Source organism: Drosophila kikkawai, chromosome 3R, assembly GCF_030179895.1.
Source record: "Drosophila kikkawai strain 14028-0561.14 chromosome 3R, DkikHiC1v2, whole genome shotgun sequence".
Taxonomy (NCBI): Eukaryota; Metazoa; Arthropoda; class Insecta; order Diptera; family Drosophilidae; genus Drosophila; species Drosophila kikkawai.
In genome coordinates, this window is record NC_091731.1 from 32,687,644 (window position 1) to 32,706,057 (window position 18,414).

Consider the following 18,414-nt stretch of genomic DNA (forward strand, 5'->3'; position numbering starts at 1 on the left):
GAAAATCAGAAACAAACAAATTGATTGCTAAGCGGTAAACATATTATTAAAATGAGATTTTACGGAGTATAGTGAGTCATCTTTAGCTGGAAGATCAATATACTCAATAACAATAATAAGAAAAAAAGTTTTTTCTGGCAAAAGAATTTCAAACACCCTTACTTATGGTATTTTGATCGCAAGTCAATCGAGTTATGTTTGTTTGATATGGATTTTCTATTCACTTAATTTGTTTAGCATTTATGCTATAGCTGTCGATCCAGACTACTTTTTGTTATAAAAAAGACTAAATGTTAAGATTTATCCTGTATTATTATTAAAACTAATTAATTTAGAAACGATAAGACAGCCAGGGATGTCTAAAATGATTAAGATTTTAATACTTAGCAAGCATATATTCTGTATTGAGTCGAAAATGATCTCAATCAATATAAACTTCCGACTAATAAATAAGGCTGAATAGGCATACACAGAGAAAAACTCATTTCTGCTTTTAATTTCATCATTAAACATTTTTTGTATTCCTTTCTTTATTATAGCGTATTATAATATCATTCATAAGTCACTCATCCTCTGAGGAAGTAATTTCCAAACTATAAAATAATTTCTTTATCTAATTTCACATAAGCTAGCTTTTTTATAATATAATTTTTTTATTCCTTCCTATGCTTTTATTTAAATATTTGTTCAAAATACAATACAATAATGGTTTTATTATCAGTCAAATAAATACAAATGTTAAAATATTGCAAGGATTACACTCAAAGCCCATCAAATAAATCCTTTAATTGACAATTAATTTTAGTATGCCATAGGAAAACAGCTTAGCTGTGTAAATGTTGTCATTTTCATATTGATTAAGCAAACAAACTGGATTATTATTTTTATTACCCAACCATTCTCCCATTTACGCCCATCAAAATGTGTGTAAAATGTGTGAATATATTTTTGAAATGTCATTTTAATACCGCTATTAAACCGCATTAATGTTTTCTGTGTACAAAGCGAGAGAATAAGAGCGGAAAAACGAAAACAAGAGAGAGAGAATAAAGGGAGGAGAGTGTAGTGTAGGTAGAAACAGCTGAGCGTTGGAAGAACATTTGCTTCCATTTGTTTAGTTTTCCGGCGACGTCAGATGAGCGGGGTGGAAAATTCAGTGTGAGTTGCGTACGGTAAATAAAATATAGTGAAAAATTCAAGGAAATTGCACATACATAGCCATCAGCATTAAAAAAAAAAACCCATAGAATCGTGTTCAATAGAGTCCTTGAATCCTTTTCAGGATATTGAAGTGCCCCGAGAGATTTGGCTTGGCAACTGGTAATCAAACACCTGTTTGCCACTCTAAACTCTTGATGTAATATTGAATTTAAAAGAGTTTTAAATGATTTAAGCAGAGCAAAAAGTATTTCATTCTAAGCCCTTGAAATAAATATTTATGGGTTTCAATGGAAATACTGTTTTCCAGTTAATTATTCATTTGTTTATGTTTCTGTGGAGTTCCCCCGGCAAGTCATTACCAGCTGGCAAAAAAATCAATAGCGAGAGCAGGAAACAAAAAGAGAGTACGCTCTCTCTTGCCCTTAATTATTACACTCTTTTTGCGGCATTGCGACTCTTTAGCTGCTTCTGTTCGGGAGTTTTTTTTTACTTGTGCCAACGGTTTTTGGGAATTTAAAAAATTTCTGAGCGGAAAAAATAATTTTAAAAATATTTTTCCCTGTGAAAGTGATTTAATTTTTTTTTTTTTTAATTTGAACCATGTTTTTGCAGTTGCTAGCGGCTTTCCAGCGGCTTGTAAGTCAATTAAAAAGTCAATTTGTGTGGGTTCACTGCTGGTTGCCATTACCGCAACATTTCTACGGCTTCCGCCGGGAAACTGAGTCACGGACACGGTTACGGTTACGGGCGAGGGAGCGCTTGCACCGGAAACCCGACGAGCGGGCAGACTACCAACGAAATTGGAGGATATCCCGCCGCCAGCTGGTCATGGACTACATCTTCGAGTGCTTCTTCGATGACACCTTTGACCAGATCACGCGTAACGGCTTGCAGGATCGCCAGTCACGCCGCGATGTCCTTGACCATCTGAGTGCCATCATCAAGGGCTGCAGCGAGGGACAGGACACGCAGACAGAGGAGGTGGCCGCCATAGCAGTGCTAGCCGCCATGCGCTTCCATCGTCTGGCCAAGGAGCAGAACGGAAAGGTGAGGGGTCGAGCTGTCATTATTATGTAGAAAATTTAAATTCAAAATTTGTACATATGCTTTGGTGAATTTAGTCAAATTTATATTCAGGATCTAATGAAGGTGTATTTTAGTTAGTTTTTATTTAACTAAATAATTTCTAATAATATATTTTTCAAGGCATTTTGAACATTCAAAACCAAGCCCTGAATAAATAATCAAGAGCCGCAAAGGAAAAGCCGAGTCAGCTATAGCTAAACCTCTCCAAGACCGCCGGATAGGAATCCGCTCTCAAAAGAATAATTTTCTCCAATAAGAGCTCTTGAAGCCATAAAACTGATCGAAATGTCCAAATCGCGAGCCCCAACCCCTGAGCCCCCAGTGGCTGACAGTGCCATCAGTCAGCCGCAGGTAAAGATCGGGCATTATCAGCTGGGCATCACCTTGGGCACCGGCAGCTTTGGCAAGGTGAAAATCGGAGTGCACCAGATAACGGGTCTCAAGGTGGCAGTAAAGATCCTGAACCGGCAGAAGATCAAGAGCCTCGATGTTGTTGGCAAGATACGTCGCGAGATCCAGAATTTGAAGCTCTTCCGGCATCCGCACATTATCAAGCTGTACCAGGTCATCTCCACGCCCTCGGACATCTTTATGATCATGGAGTATGTAAGCGGCGGCGAGCTATTCGATTATATTGTCATGCACGGCAAGATGCAGGAGCATCAGGCGCGTCGCTTCTTTCAGCAGATGATCTCGGGCGTGGACTATTGCCATCGTCACATGATTGTCCATCGGGATCTGAAGCCAGAGAATCTGCTGCTTGACCACAATATGCACGTGAAGATTGCCGACTTTGGCCTGTCGAATATGATGTTGGATGGAGAGTTCCTGTGCACTTCTTGCGGCTCCCCGAACTATGCCGCTCCCGAGGTGATCTCGGGTAAACTATATGTCGGTCCTGAGGTGGACATTTGGTCTAGCGGCGTCATCCTATACGCTTTGCTCTGCGGTTCTCTGCCCTTTGACGATGACCATGTGCCGACGCTGTTCCGTAAGATCAAGTCGGGAATTTTTCCGATCCCGAAGCACATGAACATGCAGGTGCTGAATTTGGTATGCCAGATGCTGCAGGTTGATCCCCTCAAGCGGGCCAATATCGAGGAGATTAAGAAGCACGCTTGGTTCCAGAAGGATCTGCCCGCGTATCTCTTTCCCACGGCCTCCGAGCAGGACTCCAATGTCATTGACACGTACGCTGTGGCCGAGGTCTGCACCAAGTTTGGAGTACTGGCAAGCGAGGTGCACAGCGCCCTGCTTAATGGTGATCCCCACGATCAGTTGGGTATAGCCTACCATTTGATAATTGACAACAAGCGCTTCAACGACGATGCCGCCAATCAGATCAACAATTTCTTTACGGTCGAATCACCATCATTGCTGCCGCTTCAAAAACCACTGTCCCCTGTAACCGTGGGCGTCGGTGGCTCGGGATCCAGCTCGGGCAGAGCCACACCAGTGCCTCCATCCAGCTCCATCCGACCACATCCGGAAAGGATTGCTCCACAGGGCGACCTCCAGCTGGCCATGTCTGTCCAAGCATCGGGCGGTGGGGCCTTCCCTGTGAAGGCAACGCGCACCGGAACACCCGTCAAGCGCGCCAAATGGCATTTGGGCATTCGGTCTCAGAGCAGGCCCTATGACATTATGCTGGAGGTGTATCGCGCAATGAAGGCTCTTGGATACATGTGGAAGGTTCTCAATCCGTACCATGTACGCGTCCGCCGGCAGAACCTAAAGACGGGCCAATTCTCAAAGATGTCGTTGCAGTTGTACCAAGTGGATGTCAAGAGCTATCTGCTTGACTTCAAGTCGCTGACCAACGAGGAGGTGGAGCAGGCCGACGATGTCACTGTGGACACTCAAACGGGTCATAATACCATGGAGTTCTTTGAGATGTGCGCCGATTTAATTATTCAGCTGGCGCGCTAAGATCTGAGAACTGCTGACCACTTAAACCTCTAAGGACAGCACAAAATACCGCACAAAAAGGAGGAATAGAAGCTCAAAGCTCACCTCTTAAGGCACATCTTATTATCATTTTAACCCAACAAATTTCATATATCCTTATTTGATATTAATAAACTGTAATCAAACGGAAGGTTTAACTTGTAATCCTTGAATAAACCAATCCATATATATTAAAAATCCCATTTTTAGTTTGCTATTCTGCTTTAGTACAGCTCCAGGCTTTAATTACCTTTGTTTTCGAGTAGAGCGGTTCTATGAAGTTTTACCCGATATATGTATGTATATTTTCCCGCAGGTATGCCTGATGGGCAAGTACCATAACATCCTGTATATCGGCCTGCGCACCTGCTGGGATTGGGGAGTGCGCGACTCCGAGGTGGTCGTTCAGCTACTGGGTGAGTAAGAGAGGGAGGAGTTGGATATGGAAGCTTTGGCTCCAAACCAAACTCAAAGAGGCAGCCCAGCTAAATAATTTAATTTATGTGCATATGTATGCGGTGGGACATTCATATCCTGTGTGTGTACTGAAATAATTTTGCTTTAAGAGACCAAAACTTGTTTGGAAAATCTGCAGAATTTAAGTTAAATAAAATTAAATAAAAGATCTTGATTGCAAATTATAAATTTGAATTAATAATTTTACACAGAACGCTACTTCAATATTATTGTACTCAATTTTCTCTTATATATTTCTTTAAATATAGTCCCAAATTTTCTTCTCTGTGTATCTGATTCTCTAAATGTTTTGGGGCGTGGCTGTTTGCTTTGCATATTTTAATGAATTTTATCCCATCGCATCAGATTATTACGCCCATAAGCTGGCTGGCAGGCAGGCAGTTTTAACTTTAATCACGTGTTTCTGCTAATTGCGTTAAGAAAGTGTTGCTAATGTCGTTCTGCTGTTGTTGCCGCTGCATCGTAAAACTTGTAAAGTGCCTTAAAGTGTTGCAAGTTATTTGGGGCGCACATGCGTATATTTGTGTGTGTTTTTGTGCCGGCTCTAATTAAAATGCTGCGTAAAGTTTGTAAACGAGGACGAGGGCTGGGGAAAGTGCCAGAAATTAATGGCATGCCTCTGTCATGGGATCTCTGGACTCGTGTGCAATAAAACTTGCTCCCTGTTTGTGCTGTCGCCACTTTCCCCGCATTCTGCTTCGTATTTTGTTGCCTTATTTTTGCTGGCAAACATTTTACCCAGTTTCCGTTTTCCGCTGACTTCATTTTCGGTGCCAAAAAAGCCACAAGCTACAAAGGGTCCAAAGGAAACCGAAAAAGCCAAAGGGAGTCGGCCAAGCAGCAACAAGTGCAGTCACGTAATTAGCTTTTTTATGGCTCCTGCCGCTGCGATTTTTATGACATTATTTAAGAGTTATTTTTTTGAAAGGGATGTTAAAAAAAACACTCATATATATACTAACTTTATAAGTTATTAGCCTTCAAGTTGATTAAAAGAGGAATATATTATTTAGCTAGGACATTTAATTTGACTTAAGCTTATTTCCCTTTAAAATAATATATATTTTTCGCTCTACACAGAGGCCATTTATGAGTGCGAAAAGACTTTCGAGCGGATTTTCCTGGGCGCCTTGTTTGGACCACATGCTCCACACTTCATAGCCGGCTGGCGCAGTGACTTTCAGGATCAGGTGAGTGACTGGCAGCCCCCTCCCGCTTGAAATCCCTACTGCATACAGCAGACCCTTCCCCCTTTTTGGGATATACATCCATGTAAGCCCTTTGTTTGCAGCACGAGAATGTCCGGGCCATGGTTTACTTTTTGAAGCACGCCACACGCGAGAAGCTCACACTGCCCGTCTGGATTCCGCGCTTCGAACAGGAGCGACAGCTGAGGTGAGTCCATGCTTGCTTTTCCTGCTTCTTTTATGCTACCCCTCACTTTGACTTTCACTGCTGCACCCCCTCTTGCTATGCTGGCTTTCATGTGTCACACCAGCGCTCTTTTGCCGCCCCAAGCAATTTTCACACTGGCCGGGTTAATTGGATAGTTGGATAGTCGGGGGGAGCACTCTATCCGCAAGAGCAGATTGTTGCATCGCCTTCATGGCCTGTGTCCTGACATTTATGATGTCCCTGTTTCAGAAAATCTAGATGTGGTCTTTAGTTCGCTTTAGGAATAAAGACCATGAAAGCATTTTATCTTAATTCTTAGCGTTTTAAGAATTTGTTGAACAATTTCCGTTAAGAATTAATTACTTTATAAAATCTTTTTGCTGGTTTTTTACAGCAGTTTTCCAACCATAATTATTAATGTGTCTTTCTCATAATAATTATGTTTTCGGTCACAATAAGAAACTGTAAATAACCGCTGGGAATACAAGGGAAGAGAGGACTGACGCGAAAGTGAAAAGTAACCGGGAAATGAAAGGATTTTAATTAAATTAATACATCAGCCATTGTTGTGGCTCATGTAGGTGTAGTTGGTATATGTGTGTGGGTGTGCATGCTGCCATAATTGAGTGAAAGATGGCGACACTTTACAACCACACCCGCACGGCAACAAATACACTTGCCTGCACAATGGCCGCCGCCGCAGCAGCGAACGCTCTCAATCACTGAGACTCCCCCCTCTCTCTCACTTCTCACTTCTGCTGGTGTCATGCATAATTAAGATTTTCATTTGCAGCTGGCTGCGGGGGAGCTTGTCTCATTTTTTCCCACCCCTTTTTCCACTTTCCACTTTTCCAGCAACCGAGATTTATGCACATGTGTGAGTGTGTTGTATCTGATGCGATAAGCTGAAAACCAACAGGCAGCGATGTAAACCTTTTGTTATTTCGGCTTTGTTCCAGCCAGCACTCCGGAGGATTAAAGTCAAAAATGCGTGTAATAAGCGCACAAAGCATTCTCAACCCCACCACACCCACTAATCCACTTCAGTGATGTCTATTTGGCGATATTTAAGCTATTTTGGGGGTTATGAAATGAAGTTCTTAGGGTCTGTGAATTTCACATTACCTTTTTAATATTTTAGGATTTTTATTTGCTTTTAAAATGTATCATTTAAAATAGGAGAATATCAAGCAACAATACAAAAATAATATTAAATAATATTTCTTATTTAATTCAATTTACTGAACTATATTTTAGATTAAATAAGCAAACAATTTTAATTTAATTTAAAGCTCCAGCCTGATAAAGGTTCTGTGAATTTCAAACTCCTCTTACAACACATTTTGGCTCCTTTTTTAAGGCTAAAATGGTCAACTCTGTTCCACACACTGGATACACTGACTGTTTGCGCTTCTTGAACAAACAGAAGACAAAAAACTGACTGCAAACATTAAGACGACATTTATGATGCCCTCTCGCAACAGCGGCCAAAGTCATGAATAAGCGTTAATAGCTGCAGCTGTGTGTATGGGTGGAGCATATGTGTATGTCAGAGACTTTGTGTGTGTGTGTAAGGTGGGCGTTTGTGGGGGGGTTATGTGAGTAAGGGAGGGTCTATGAAAAAAAGCAAGCAATAAGACAATAAACGTTTTGGCCAAATGCCGTTAGAGCTGCATAAATCAGTGCTGAAATAGCATATTGCTAAAGTTCAACTACTAAGAAGAACACTTGAAAAAAAAAAAATAAAATATGGGTAATGAAATTATATTTTTAATTAAAAGATTTGAGTCATATAGTTAAGCAACAAATTAAAATAAATTAAAAAAATTAAGCAAACTAGCTTAGCAAAAAATATAAATAAATTTAATATCTAAACTAGACTGTTCCAGCCTAAATTTTAAAAAATGAAGTAAACATATAAATAACAAGTGTTTAGAAATTTAAAAGAAAATATTATACAACTTCTTTAGTTATATTTCTGATGTTTATTTTTTCCAGAAAGCCCTAAGCTATATCTTAAATTCTAGAGTTCATTTATTATTAATTATTTTTCTTTAAAAAACGTTGGAAAAATATCAAATGTTTATCAATATAAATTACCTTAAAATGTCAGTTTAAAAACTTATAGTTTCTATGATGCTCCCAAAGCTTTAATAACTTTAATATAGATATAGTGTATATGTTTCACTTCTAATTAGTATAATCTAAAGCGGGTGGTTAAACCTCTTGACTAGAAATCGCTCCTCTAATTTACTTAAAAATCTCTTACAATTTTCCTTGTCTCATCTACAAGTTCTAACTGTCAGAAGAGAAGGTTAAGCCACAGCAAATGCCCTTCGTTAGACAGAAATTTGATTTGTCAGCCCACACACACTCATCGGCTGATTAAATTGTTAATGTTTGATTTAACGGTGCAAATCAGTTCCGAGGGCTGCCTCAAAGGACACGAATCCTTCACAAGTGGATTTGCTGAGTGAAACTGTCGCGAGATGCGAGTGGTGAATGTCTTGATTCGTACTGGGACTCGCTTTTATCGCTGCCAATAAAACGCAAATGAATTTGCCAAGGCAATTTCCCAGCTGTCATCGGGATGGTGGCTCAAAATGCGCTTATCGTATGTTCGCCAGCGTAGGTGTAACGTTGTGAGGGTTACTTCCGGTTTATTGTGGTTTTTGCTCTTTTATTTGCCTACTTTTATGCGTAGACATAAAAGCCGATGGCGAATTCGCATGTGTCTGTGTGTGTGTAACTGTATTGTGTCGCAAATGTGCTCTAAGTGCATTGTACATGCTAATGCCTGAATGGAGACAAACGCCTTCCACTCACTAGTCGCATTACGTATACGCAGTGTGAAAATGAGGCAAGAGCTGTGAAAACTCGAAAAATATATTGCAGTAATAAAAAGTTACGACTGCAGAAACTAAGAAAATCAAATTGAGGAAGTAAAAAGTTAAGTAAATAAGTGTAATTCAAAAGTAAATAAAATCATTTCTTATATGAAAATCTGACCTAAAATAAAGTTAAATATATTTTGATAATTTTCTGACCGCCACTACATTACAATTTATTTATTTAGATAATATTAGATGTTAAACAAATCCCATAACTTATTTATTTAGTTATTTTGCGGATCCTATTAGGTTTTCTCCGTGTGCTTTTTATATATATCTCTGAGGACAAGCAACAAGCGAGTAGCTTAATTGAGGTCTGGCACTCATTTTCCCATCTCCTGTTCGTCCTGCTAATGTGGGAAGCCCATTTTGATGCTTGTCGCCCATTAAAGCTGCCACAAAGAGTGGCCTAAACGCAACTTTGCGACATTTACTTACTGCTGTTGTGACTCTGAATTTTCCGTATCCGGTTCTTTGTTCATTTTTTTCCTCTTCTTTCAGATTTATTGATGTCCCCATTGAGTCCTGTGGAAAGTCTTCGCCCTTACGCATTGCCCTGCAAGCGAATGCGCCCGAAATGTTGCTCATACTGCTGAGGTAAGTTATGGAAAGCAGGAAAATTCTAGGGAATTTTCTTGGAAGCGTGGGGATTTCCGGGGGACACGAAGATGTGTGCCACTTCAATTAGCGCGAAATATGCAAAGCGTCGCCACTTGGCGGCGCCGCAATGTATGCAACATAAAATACAAGACGCTTAGCATAAGCAAGTGGTCGCAAGCCGCAAACAAACAAGAGAATAAAGATCGCACTGAGAACCCAAGGAGAAGATAGAGAAATAAAAGGGAAAAAATTATCATTAAATATGAAAGTCGCTGCCAAAGCGAATTTGCATCACAAGGCAGTCTCCGCTGAGTCTCATGGTCCCTTCGTCGTCGTCAAAAAAAAAAAAACAACAGCTTGTAAAACTTACGAGCATGCACTCCAAGACAACAACAAGAGGAAACTAGAGGCGGACCCTCAGCCGGGATTCATAAATTTATATGTAAACGCCTGCAGTTTTCGTCCTTCGTCCTTGACTTTCGCCGTCCCCGGCAATTTATTGTTTCTTAACTTGATATTGCAGCCGCCACGCCCCATTGCCACACAGCAGCTCGCCCAGGCAGTTTGCCCCGGCTTGTCCTTTGATTCCTGATGCAGCGCCAAAAACTATGCTTTGCGTAAAATGTGAATATTGATTGCTAGCCAAAAAGGCGAGTCACAACAAAGTATCCTGCGAAGGCGACGGCGGTGGCGGCGGCATGCTTTTTGGCGGCTCAAGCAAAACTTTCGGCTAAGATACTCAGCCGTCGAAAGTTTAATGCGAAGGTTAAGAAAAGGCGGCTTGAATATCATTAGGTGTCTGAGTTTTTGGCCAACAAATTATACAATTTTCTGGGTTCCTCCTTCTAACGTGGCAGATTTCACAGACACCGTATAATTTATCAAGGGAAATGTCTAGAATATCTTAGAAATTATACGAAGTAATTTAGAGCTTACAAAAGTTTGCAACATTTTTGAATGGTAGTTCTAATCAGCGATTACTAATTTTGTTAAAGATTTTTAGTTGCCAGTTTTTATTTTAGAGTGTTATTCGTGAGCCTTTTGGTTTTCATTATACCTTTTTTTTTAGAAAGCTAAGTTAGAAGATGATTTATATATACCTATAAAAAACACCTTTATGAACGGTAATTTTTTACAAATTATTTTACCATTTTGCTACCTTTCGATTACCCTATATCTAAACCTTGAAGAAGTTCAATTTCTTTTCGAATTGCCCCCTCAAAAAATCCTTCAATAATGCTGCCAAATTAAATTCCGAATGATTTCTTTCGGAATTCCTCGCTCCCTTTTTTGTGATGCCCTCAAACAATTTGCAACATTAATTTTGCCTTTGTAATCCAGCGAAATTAAAAGGGAATTCCCCGCCTTACAGGGAGGAATTCGCATAATGCGGCGGAGGAGGCCAGCTGTGCATAGTGATTTGTATGGAGGACATGGCATGAGATTGAGATTCCTGCCAGCTGTGCTGATTGCACGAGGCAAATTGCAATTGCAATTGCAATGGCTTCGATTGATGGCAACTGTTTGAGTTTGGCTTGCCAATTCCCCGCTGGCCGTTTTTCCCCGAGTTTTTTCTCCATCTCCGCACATTTTCCACCAACCTTTCCCTGGACAAATAGGAGGTGGGATTGTCAGTCTCGCTGTTGGCTTCTGATTCTGGTTCTGGCTCTGTTTCTGCGTCGTCGCCTTTCCGCTTGGACTGATTTTGATTCAGATGCTGCGGCTGCTGTTTCAGTTACTGATTCCGATGCTGATTCGGCCATAAATTCTCGATATTGTTTCGCTTTTGTGTGTTTTAATTTGCGTTTCGCTTTTCGCTTTGCTGCATTTTCATTTGAAATTGGCCATAAAATATGCAAATGGCTGTGTGGTGAGATGTATTATTTTTCCCAGCCACCTCTGGCTCCGTCCTCTCCCTTCTTTTTATCGTTTTGGTCTGCGCTGCAAAAGTGATTTACTTGTGCATAATTGCGCATACGCCGTGTTGTGATGCGGGCAAAAAAAGGCAAATGCTTATGGTATGAATGATGTCCGTGGGAGAACACCAAATAAATAAGTGAAACATATAAATTACAGTGCTTATCAGACAGAAAAACGTTGAGCGAGAGAAATGCAGACTTTTGACAAACATTTTCAATTTAAAAAGTGACAACATAGCTGGCGCCATTGCCATTTTCCACACATGCCACAATTTGCACTTCATTTGCCATTCACTCAGGTCTGTTTGTATGCACAGGAAAAATTATAGTTTGATATCTTATCATATAAAAATTCATAAAAGATAAATTAATATCAATCGAATAATTAAATAAAAAAGAGTTTCTTGATAATCTTTTAATGTAAATATAAGAAATTTTATTTCTAATTGGAACTTAAATAAAAATAGTCTTTTTCATGGATTAAATAAGATCTTAAGTGGTTGTAAGTTTAAGTTTTTTGCATTGAATTTTGTTTAAAGAAAATATAGCCAGGGAGTTGTATAGTTTCTTTCTCAGTGCATGTTTCTCTTCTATCTTCGTGTGAGTATATGCAACTGACACAACCGCGAGCCATGTCTGTTCATTATTTCATTTGTTGTGTTTATCAGGGCATCTAGCATTTATTGCGCCCCCTCCTCATCTCCTGCTCAACCCACACCACCACCTCCCCTTTTGCATTGACCACAAGCAAACCAACTACGTGCTGGCAGCTTGTAACTCATTTGCAAACAGTTACCCACTCCTGACCATTGGAACGCCCCCCATTCCGTTGCAGATACGGGGCCACACCGCAGCCGCCGGATGGAGGCGCCTCTGTAATTATCGCGCTGCTCGACAAACTCATCGAGAACGGGCGCAATTACAGCTACGAGTTGGTCATGTGCCTCAAGATACTGCTGCGCAATGTAACCATGATTGAGATGCCCTTTAAGGTGAGTACAGGGGTGGGGGTTGGGGGGAAATAATGGTTGGATAATAATTAACGTGGCTTAGAAACTAATGAAAGGGTAATATGTTGAGTGGGGTTGTATGCAGGGTTAGGAAATACGAGAGTAATTTTAAGGCTAACTAAAAGTAAATACTTATTAGTTCAGAACTTTGTTCAGATTTATTAAGAAAGTTATACGAGTAATAAATTTCTTTGATTGAAAGAATGTAAGGATACATGGGTAAAACTAAGAAAGTTGTTCGTAATTTGATCTTTAAGTACGTAAGAAATTCGGTAAATAAATAAATTAGTTTTTAAAATACTAATGGAAGGTTTATTGATTATAACTTAACTTGAATTTAGTTTACCAACATCTTTTTATAATATAATAATTGTTACTTTTAAAATAATTATTAGCCACATCTATTCTCCATCTTTAATTAAACTAATTACTTAATAAAACCCCATTATATCTCTATAGCCCCTTTTGTACGCCGCCAGAAGAGAGATGTTCTTCGAGCGTTACGGCCGCCTGTTGGTGGATAAAATTATTGGCAAGGAACAGGTCTATGGAGTGCCCACTCTGCGCCATTTATGCCGGTAATTATCAACTTTCGACTGAAATTTTCCCAAGGGGACAGAAAGACAGTGACAGCCACCAAAAGGGAAACTCCGGCAGACACTTGACTTTGTGACTAACAATGAGCTGGCCATGTCCATGAATTCGGATGTGGGCATGGCCATGGGAAGAGAGATTAGGTGGCCAGAATGGAGATGGAGTCTGACAGCCATAATAAGTTTCACTTTTTTTATTCAATTACTTTGGCTTAGGTCCGCCACGCCTGCTTAACTTCCTACGGCAGACAATTCCGTGATAAGCCCGAAAAATGAAATAAGCATAAGACAGGAGCCCAGCTGGCAAAGTGACAAACTGACTGACTGACTGGCAGTTTGACAAATGTCCACAGAGAGAAATTATTGAGAAAATAATCATTTACTCAAGCTTAATAATATTTACATTAAATAGGTGAATTTTTGTAAGGGAAATGTTTGGAATAGTGCTCAAATTTTCATGGCTTTTTGGGTTCAATATATATTTGAAATAAGCATAGCTTTGAATATTTTATGTAATTTAATTTAAGCCAAATAAGTTGCAAGTCTTTATAGAAAAAGTTTCTCAAGACTCTGAACTTTGTCTGTTGATTAATTTTTTGCTCAGTGCCTGACCCAGAACCTTAAGTTGACAAGTTTGCTCCGTCCGGGCGCCTTTGTCATGTGGCTTAATGCAAGTTTTCCTTTCTTTTCATGTATTGTGTCAAAGTCGGGGTCGAAACTTTGCCGCTCGCTTCACCGACCAGGCCGCAATATATAGTCAAATGCCAGTCGGGGCAACTTAATGAATTAATTCGATGCGAATTTCTTTGCCACTTTGATCGGTGTGTTTAGTGGAGAACTTTTTGCCCACCGGTCTGTGTTTTAATTCGATAAGTTGATGTCTGGCCTGTGATGCGGTTCATATGGGACCTGTATGTTTGGGCCCAGGCTTCCATATAATATATATAAATGAGCTATATATTTGTGGAGTCCTTGGTGCGGGCACACAGATACGAGACGGAGAACGGAAACGAGATCGAGTACGAGTATATTTGCCTGCGTTTGCTCACGTGTCACAAAAACGTCCATTGACTTTGGCTCTCGTTTCAGCTGAAGCTCTGGCCAGCTTGTTTGCCAGTTTGTTTTTCTTTGGCCAATGTTTGCGCTGCGGCAATTCGCGCTCTTGGCCTGCATTTGTAAACAGTAAAGATGGGCCAAGGAGTCCCAGGAAATGATTGAATATATATATAAAGTATATATATATTTTTAGCAAAAGATATTAATTAGAATTTAGTTCTTTATAATTTTCCAATAACCCAGAAATTAGTATTTTAGTTTGACTTTCAGGGATAATTTATTTTAGTAAAAAAACTCCATATCCATTCCGCAATCTCCACTGTACTTGTAATTGAGTTGGCGTCCTCTTGTCGAGGCTTCAAGTATACCATCTAGTGTACAAAGATTTTTGTTTTTTTATTCGATTTATATATATGGACTGTGGCAGTTTCTCTTGTTTTTTCTTGCTGGCCACTTTGTGATTTCAATTTATGCAGAATGCATGCAAAACGCAGTACGCATTGACCCCAAAAAAAAAAACTTGACGATTTCCTTGTCATAAGCGAGGACATTGCGCATACGCCCCGTCATCTACATTTCCGGAACGGCGCCCACAAGTAGGCAAGGCTTTTTCGGTCCTCTTTTTAAGGCTGCGCCCCCTTGCCCCTCTTCCTCCATTTTTCCCCTCGGGCAGTGTCAGCTTGCTTTATTGATTGGTCGAATTTGTCGGCGGCAACGGCGGTGGCCATAAAAAAGCCAAAATATTGGCCGAACACAGAAAGTTGACGGGTGAAATTAACATGAACATAAAGCTCCGGGACTAGGGAGTTGCAAGGATCTCGCCCGGCAGCCGATTAGCATGTTGTTAAGCTGCCCCAGCGTTTTATGATGCCAATTTGGGCAACACTTCCCGAGGAATTTCGGACAACTTTCCGCCGGTGCTGTCGTTGAGCTATCAGGGCCACTTTAGAGCAGGCTTCCCCGCTCTCTGGTAACTTTCCTGAAAGCTTTCACTGCGCCGACTAAGTGCCGGGACAGAAAAAGAATCCACTACCAATATCCGCTACTTTAACTTCTTCCCTTAGTTGGCAGCAGCATCGCAGCAACTTTAGTGAAATAAAGTTCCAGTCCGTCTTTTTTCGCTTACGCTTTCTTTTTTTTTGCTGCTGCTGCTGCCCTTTCACTCACGAGCAAAGTTTTAAGCACATGAAGTTTGTTTGCCGAGCGTGGATTCTTTGTTCGGCGCATGAGCTTATTGTGAGAAACTTAAATTAATTTATGAAATATCCCGCTGAGATTGACAGGACTTGTGCCGAAAGGCGAGCAAGAATACGAGCGCTCAAAGGGCTTGAGTAGCTCGAAAAAATTGCATGGCAGGAAACTATTTTTCAATGGCAGTTTTTAAGTGTTGTTAAGTTGTAAGATTATAGATCATTTAATTAACTTGGAAATCCTTGACTAGAACAAAATTAAATTGTTTTTCTAAGCTAACTAGCTTTCAATATGTTATATTTGTATTTTCTTTATTAAAATTAAAATTAAAATTAAAATCTGAATTCCCACTTACAGCTGCACCATTCGCGATATCCTCCGGCAACACCATCAACTCCCCAACGGCATTGACACCTTGAGGCTGCCAAAGCGCCTGCAGCGCTACATCGACCTGACTGAGGAGCTGGAAGGACCTGCGGTGGAATCCGAAAAACCGGATGTGCCGAAACCCGCCTCCGCAGCTAGGGCGAAGCTGGGAAGCGATATGCCCCGCTTGGAAACCATCTCAAGTGTCGGCGAGGAGGATGAGAGCGAGGACGAGAGCGAGAATCATGTCCAGCTGCTGGAGGCGGTTACGGATGCGGAAAAGGCCGCCGTGGCCGCATTTGTGGCTACAAGTGATGGAGCCATTACCCCAGAGGCCAAAAAAGCAGCAATGGCCGCCTACATGGCCAACCTGCCGCCAGACTACGATCCCGAATTGCCGCCCGACTTCGATCCCGATTTCCCGCCCCTTTCCAGCTAGCACTGGGTGGGGGTAGCAAAAACCGTAACATAACACTCACCGATAGGTCTCCTCGCTGACATTGATGCGACCAGGCACGCCCGTGGTCTCCGTCCGGCTGGTGAGGTTGACCGTATTTCCGAAGAGACAGTAGCGCGGCACGCGGTTACCAATCACGCCCGTGACCACCTCGCCAGAGTGGATGCCTATGGTGATTTGCTGAAAAAAAAAAATTTTAAAAAGACCTTTTAAATATGGAGTTTGTAAAATGAATTTATCAAAGAATTTATCTAGGAAATAAACAGCAACAGCTGCATTTATATTCGGAATTCCAGAACTATTTAAAAAAAATATTGTAAAAACCATTAAACAACATTTTGAAAATATTTTATATTTAATAAAATTCTTGAAAATCAATTATAAGACTGTAAAAACGTAAAATTGAGCTAATTGGACATTAAGATAAACTAAAGTATCCACGAAGTTGCTTATAGAAAAGTTCTTGGCAGAGGAAACTTTTAAATTCTTTCCAGCAATTGTTAGTCAGAAAACTTTAGCTTGAATAATAATAAAGTCAATTAAAGTATATTAATTGTACACTTAAAAGTTGTTTCAATATTTTTCAACAGAAAAGAAAAAGAATTGAAATTTTAAATGATACATTTTTAAGCAAACACAACTTATCTAAGCTATAAAACTCAGCCGGCTTCAGCTAAATGTATAATCCACATTTTGAAGAGAATTTATCTGGAAAATAAAAGGCTGGCTGGCAAAGATCGTGGCAAGTGGAAAGGGCACTTCATTGCGCTAATAAACTTTCGCCGGCAAGTCCCATCATCAACACCCGAAAAGTTAGCAAACCGCAACGGAATGTAGCTGGCACAGCCAAGCGAAAGTTGCCACAATTACTTTCCAAAAACTTGCAGTAGCAGTGGCAGGAAAAAGTTTTCTTTAATTAAATTTAAAACGAAATGAGCAAAAAACGCAACCCCTTACCCCCTGAAAGTCCTCGTTAGTAGTAGGTGACGATGCCTCGGGTCAAAATTAAAAGCAGGAATCGGGTAAAAATGCAGAGTCCTGGGAATATGTGTAAATGGGTGAAGTGCAAAGATAAAGCCGAAGGACGAAAGTTGTAATTACCAGGAAAACATTGCATAAAACTAATTGCCAAGGCAGCAGCACTCAGCGATAAGGGAGAAATGAGCCAAACTTCCAACATTCAGAGACCGAAAATGCAGGAAAAATTCCACTGAACTTCAACTGCAAACTAAATCAAATCAAATCAGAGCAGTGCAATGCTGATGAATGATGCAGCAGAGAGAGCTGCAAACAAAAGTCAATCACTTTTTTCCCTCTGATTAAATAATGAAGAAAGCAACTTTTTAGCAACACACTAGCAGAGCTCAAAAAGGTGAACCGAAATCCTGGAAAAAGAGAGAAAGAATTTTTGTTTCTAAATTTCCGTTTAACCATATAGTTTTACTACTTCCCTTTGATATTTATTTTCTGAAAAATGCATTTAGACCTGCAGAAACTTTTTCAGCAGAAAATCCTAATACAATTTGACTACATTTTATATATTTTTCAACATGCTCTTTTAGCTCAGTCTGTGTAGAAATTAGTTTTCCTGGCTACAGACCTTTGCTGCCTAAATTGAAAGTACTTTCTCAATTAAGAGAAATGCCTGACCAACCTATGAACTCGAGGCAAAAGTCAACAGTGTTGCTTTTATTGCCTTTTTCTTATTACGTATAAAAGAAAAGTTGCAACTTTTCAGCAGAATAACAGCACAAATGAAGAATAATCAAGAGCCACATGCTTTCTAATTTCTGGAAAATTTTGCAGTTTATTTTTACAGTTCGGTCAAGATGTATACGGCAGTTGGGAGAATGATTTTCGTTGGTCCTGTCCTGGCACCCGAGTGTATAAAATACATAGTAACTGCAGAAAGTTTTTGCTGAAAAACCGAATCAATATTTATGGACTGCAAGCACAGGAAGTAGCTAACAAAGCAAAGCAGCGGGCAAACAACGTCGACGATGAGGAAAAAGAAAAGCGGAAAGGCCAAAGCCAAAGTTTTTGCATGAAGAAAAACATCGGTATAATTGGCTTCATAAATGGAGGGGGGGTTTGGTGCCTGCAGGATGGCAGGATGACTCGCTGCTGCTGCTTTTTATCAGGACCTAATGAAGCGCAAAATGACGCCAGTGGCGGCAAAGGGAAAGGGACATGGGCGAGGGCAGTGCAACAGGCTCTGATGGCGCGTCCCAGTTTTTGCCTGCAACTCCCATCCTCGCAGCGTTC

At 40.4% G+C, this 18,414-nt stretch overlaps 2 protein-coding genes and 1 pseudogene across 4 annotated transcripts in view; 2 read left to right on the top strand and 1 right to left on the bottom strand.

Moving 5' to 3' along the window:
• The first annotated feature begins 866 nt into the window (after positions 1-866).
• stops (SOCS domain-containing protein stops) lies at positions 867-16,716 on the top strand. Of its 3 annotated transcripts, none has more exons than XM_070286674.1 (9): positions 867-1,172; positions 1,774-2,208; positions 4,511-4,610; positions 5,752-5,861; positions 5,963-6,066; positions 9,459-9,554; positions 12,312-12,468; positions 12,946-13,064; positions 15,684-16,716. In XM_070286674.1, exons 2-9 carry the CDS (start codon positions 1,990-1,992, stop codon positions 16,129-16,131), a joined length of 1,353 nt encoding a protein of 450 aa, XP_070142775.1. In that variant the 5' UTR covers positions 867-1,172; positions 1,774-1,989; the 3' UTR covers positions 16,132-16,716. The 3 variants fall into 3 exon arrangements, with proteins under 3 accessions (XP_070142775.1, XP_017034189.1, XP_017034172.1); XM_017178700.3 differs by having other exon boundaries at positions 867-1,158; XM_017178683.3 differs by lacking the exon at positions 867-1,172 and having other exon boundaries at positions 1,762-2,208.
• On the top strand, positions 2,204-4,345 carry LOC108083042 (5'-AMP-activated protein kinase catalytic subunit alpha-2 pseudogene; annotated as a pseudogene).
• Gycbeta100B (guanylate cyclase soluble subunit beta-1-like) overlaps positions 16,168-18,414 on the bottom strand; it is a 28,924-nt gene continuing 26,677 nt past the window's right edge. Inside the window, exon 16 of the mRNA XM_070286673.1 lies at positions 16,168-16,329. Within this exon, the coding sequence (XP_070142774.1) occupies positions 16,168-16,329 (162 nt within the window). The remainder of the gene's footprint in view (positions 16,330-18,414) is intronic.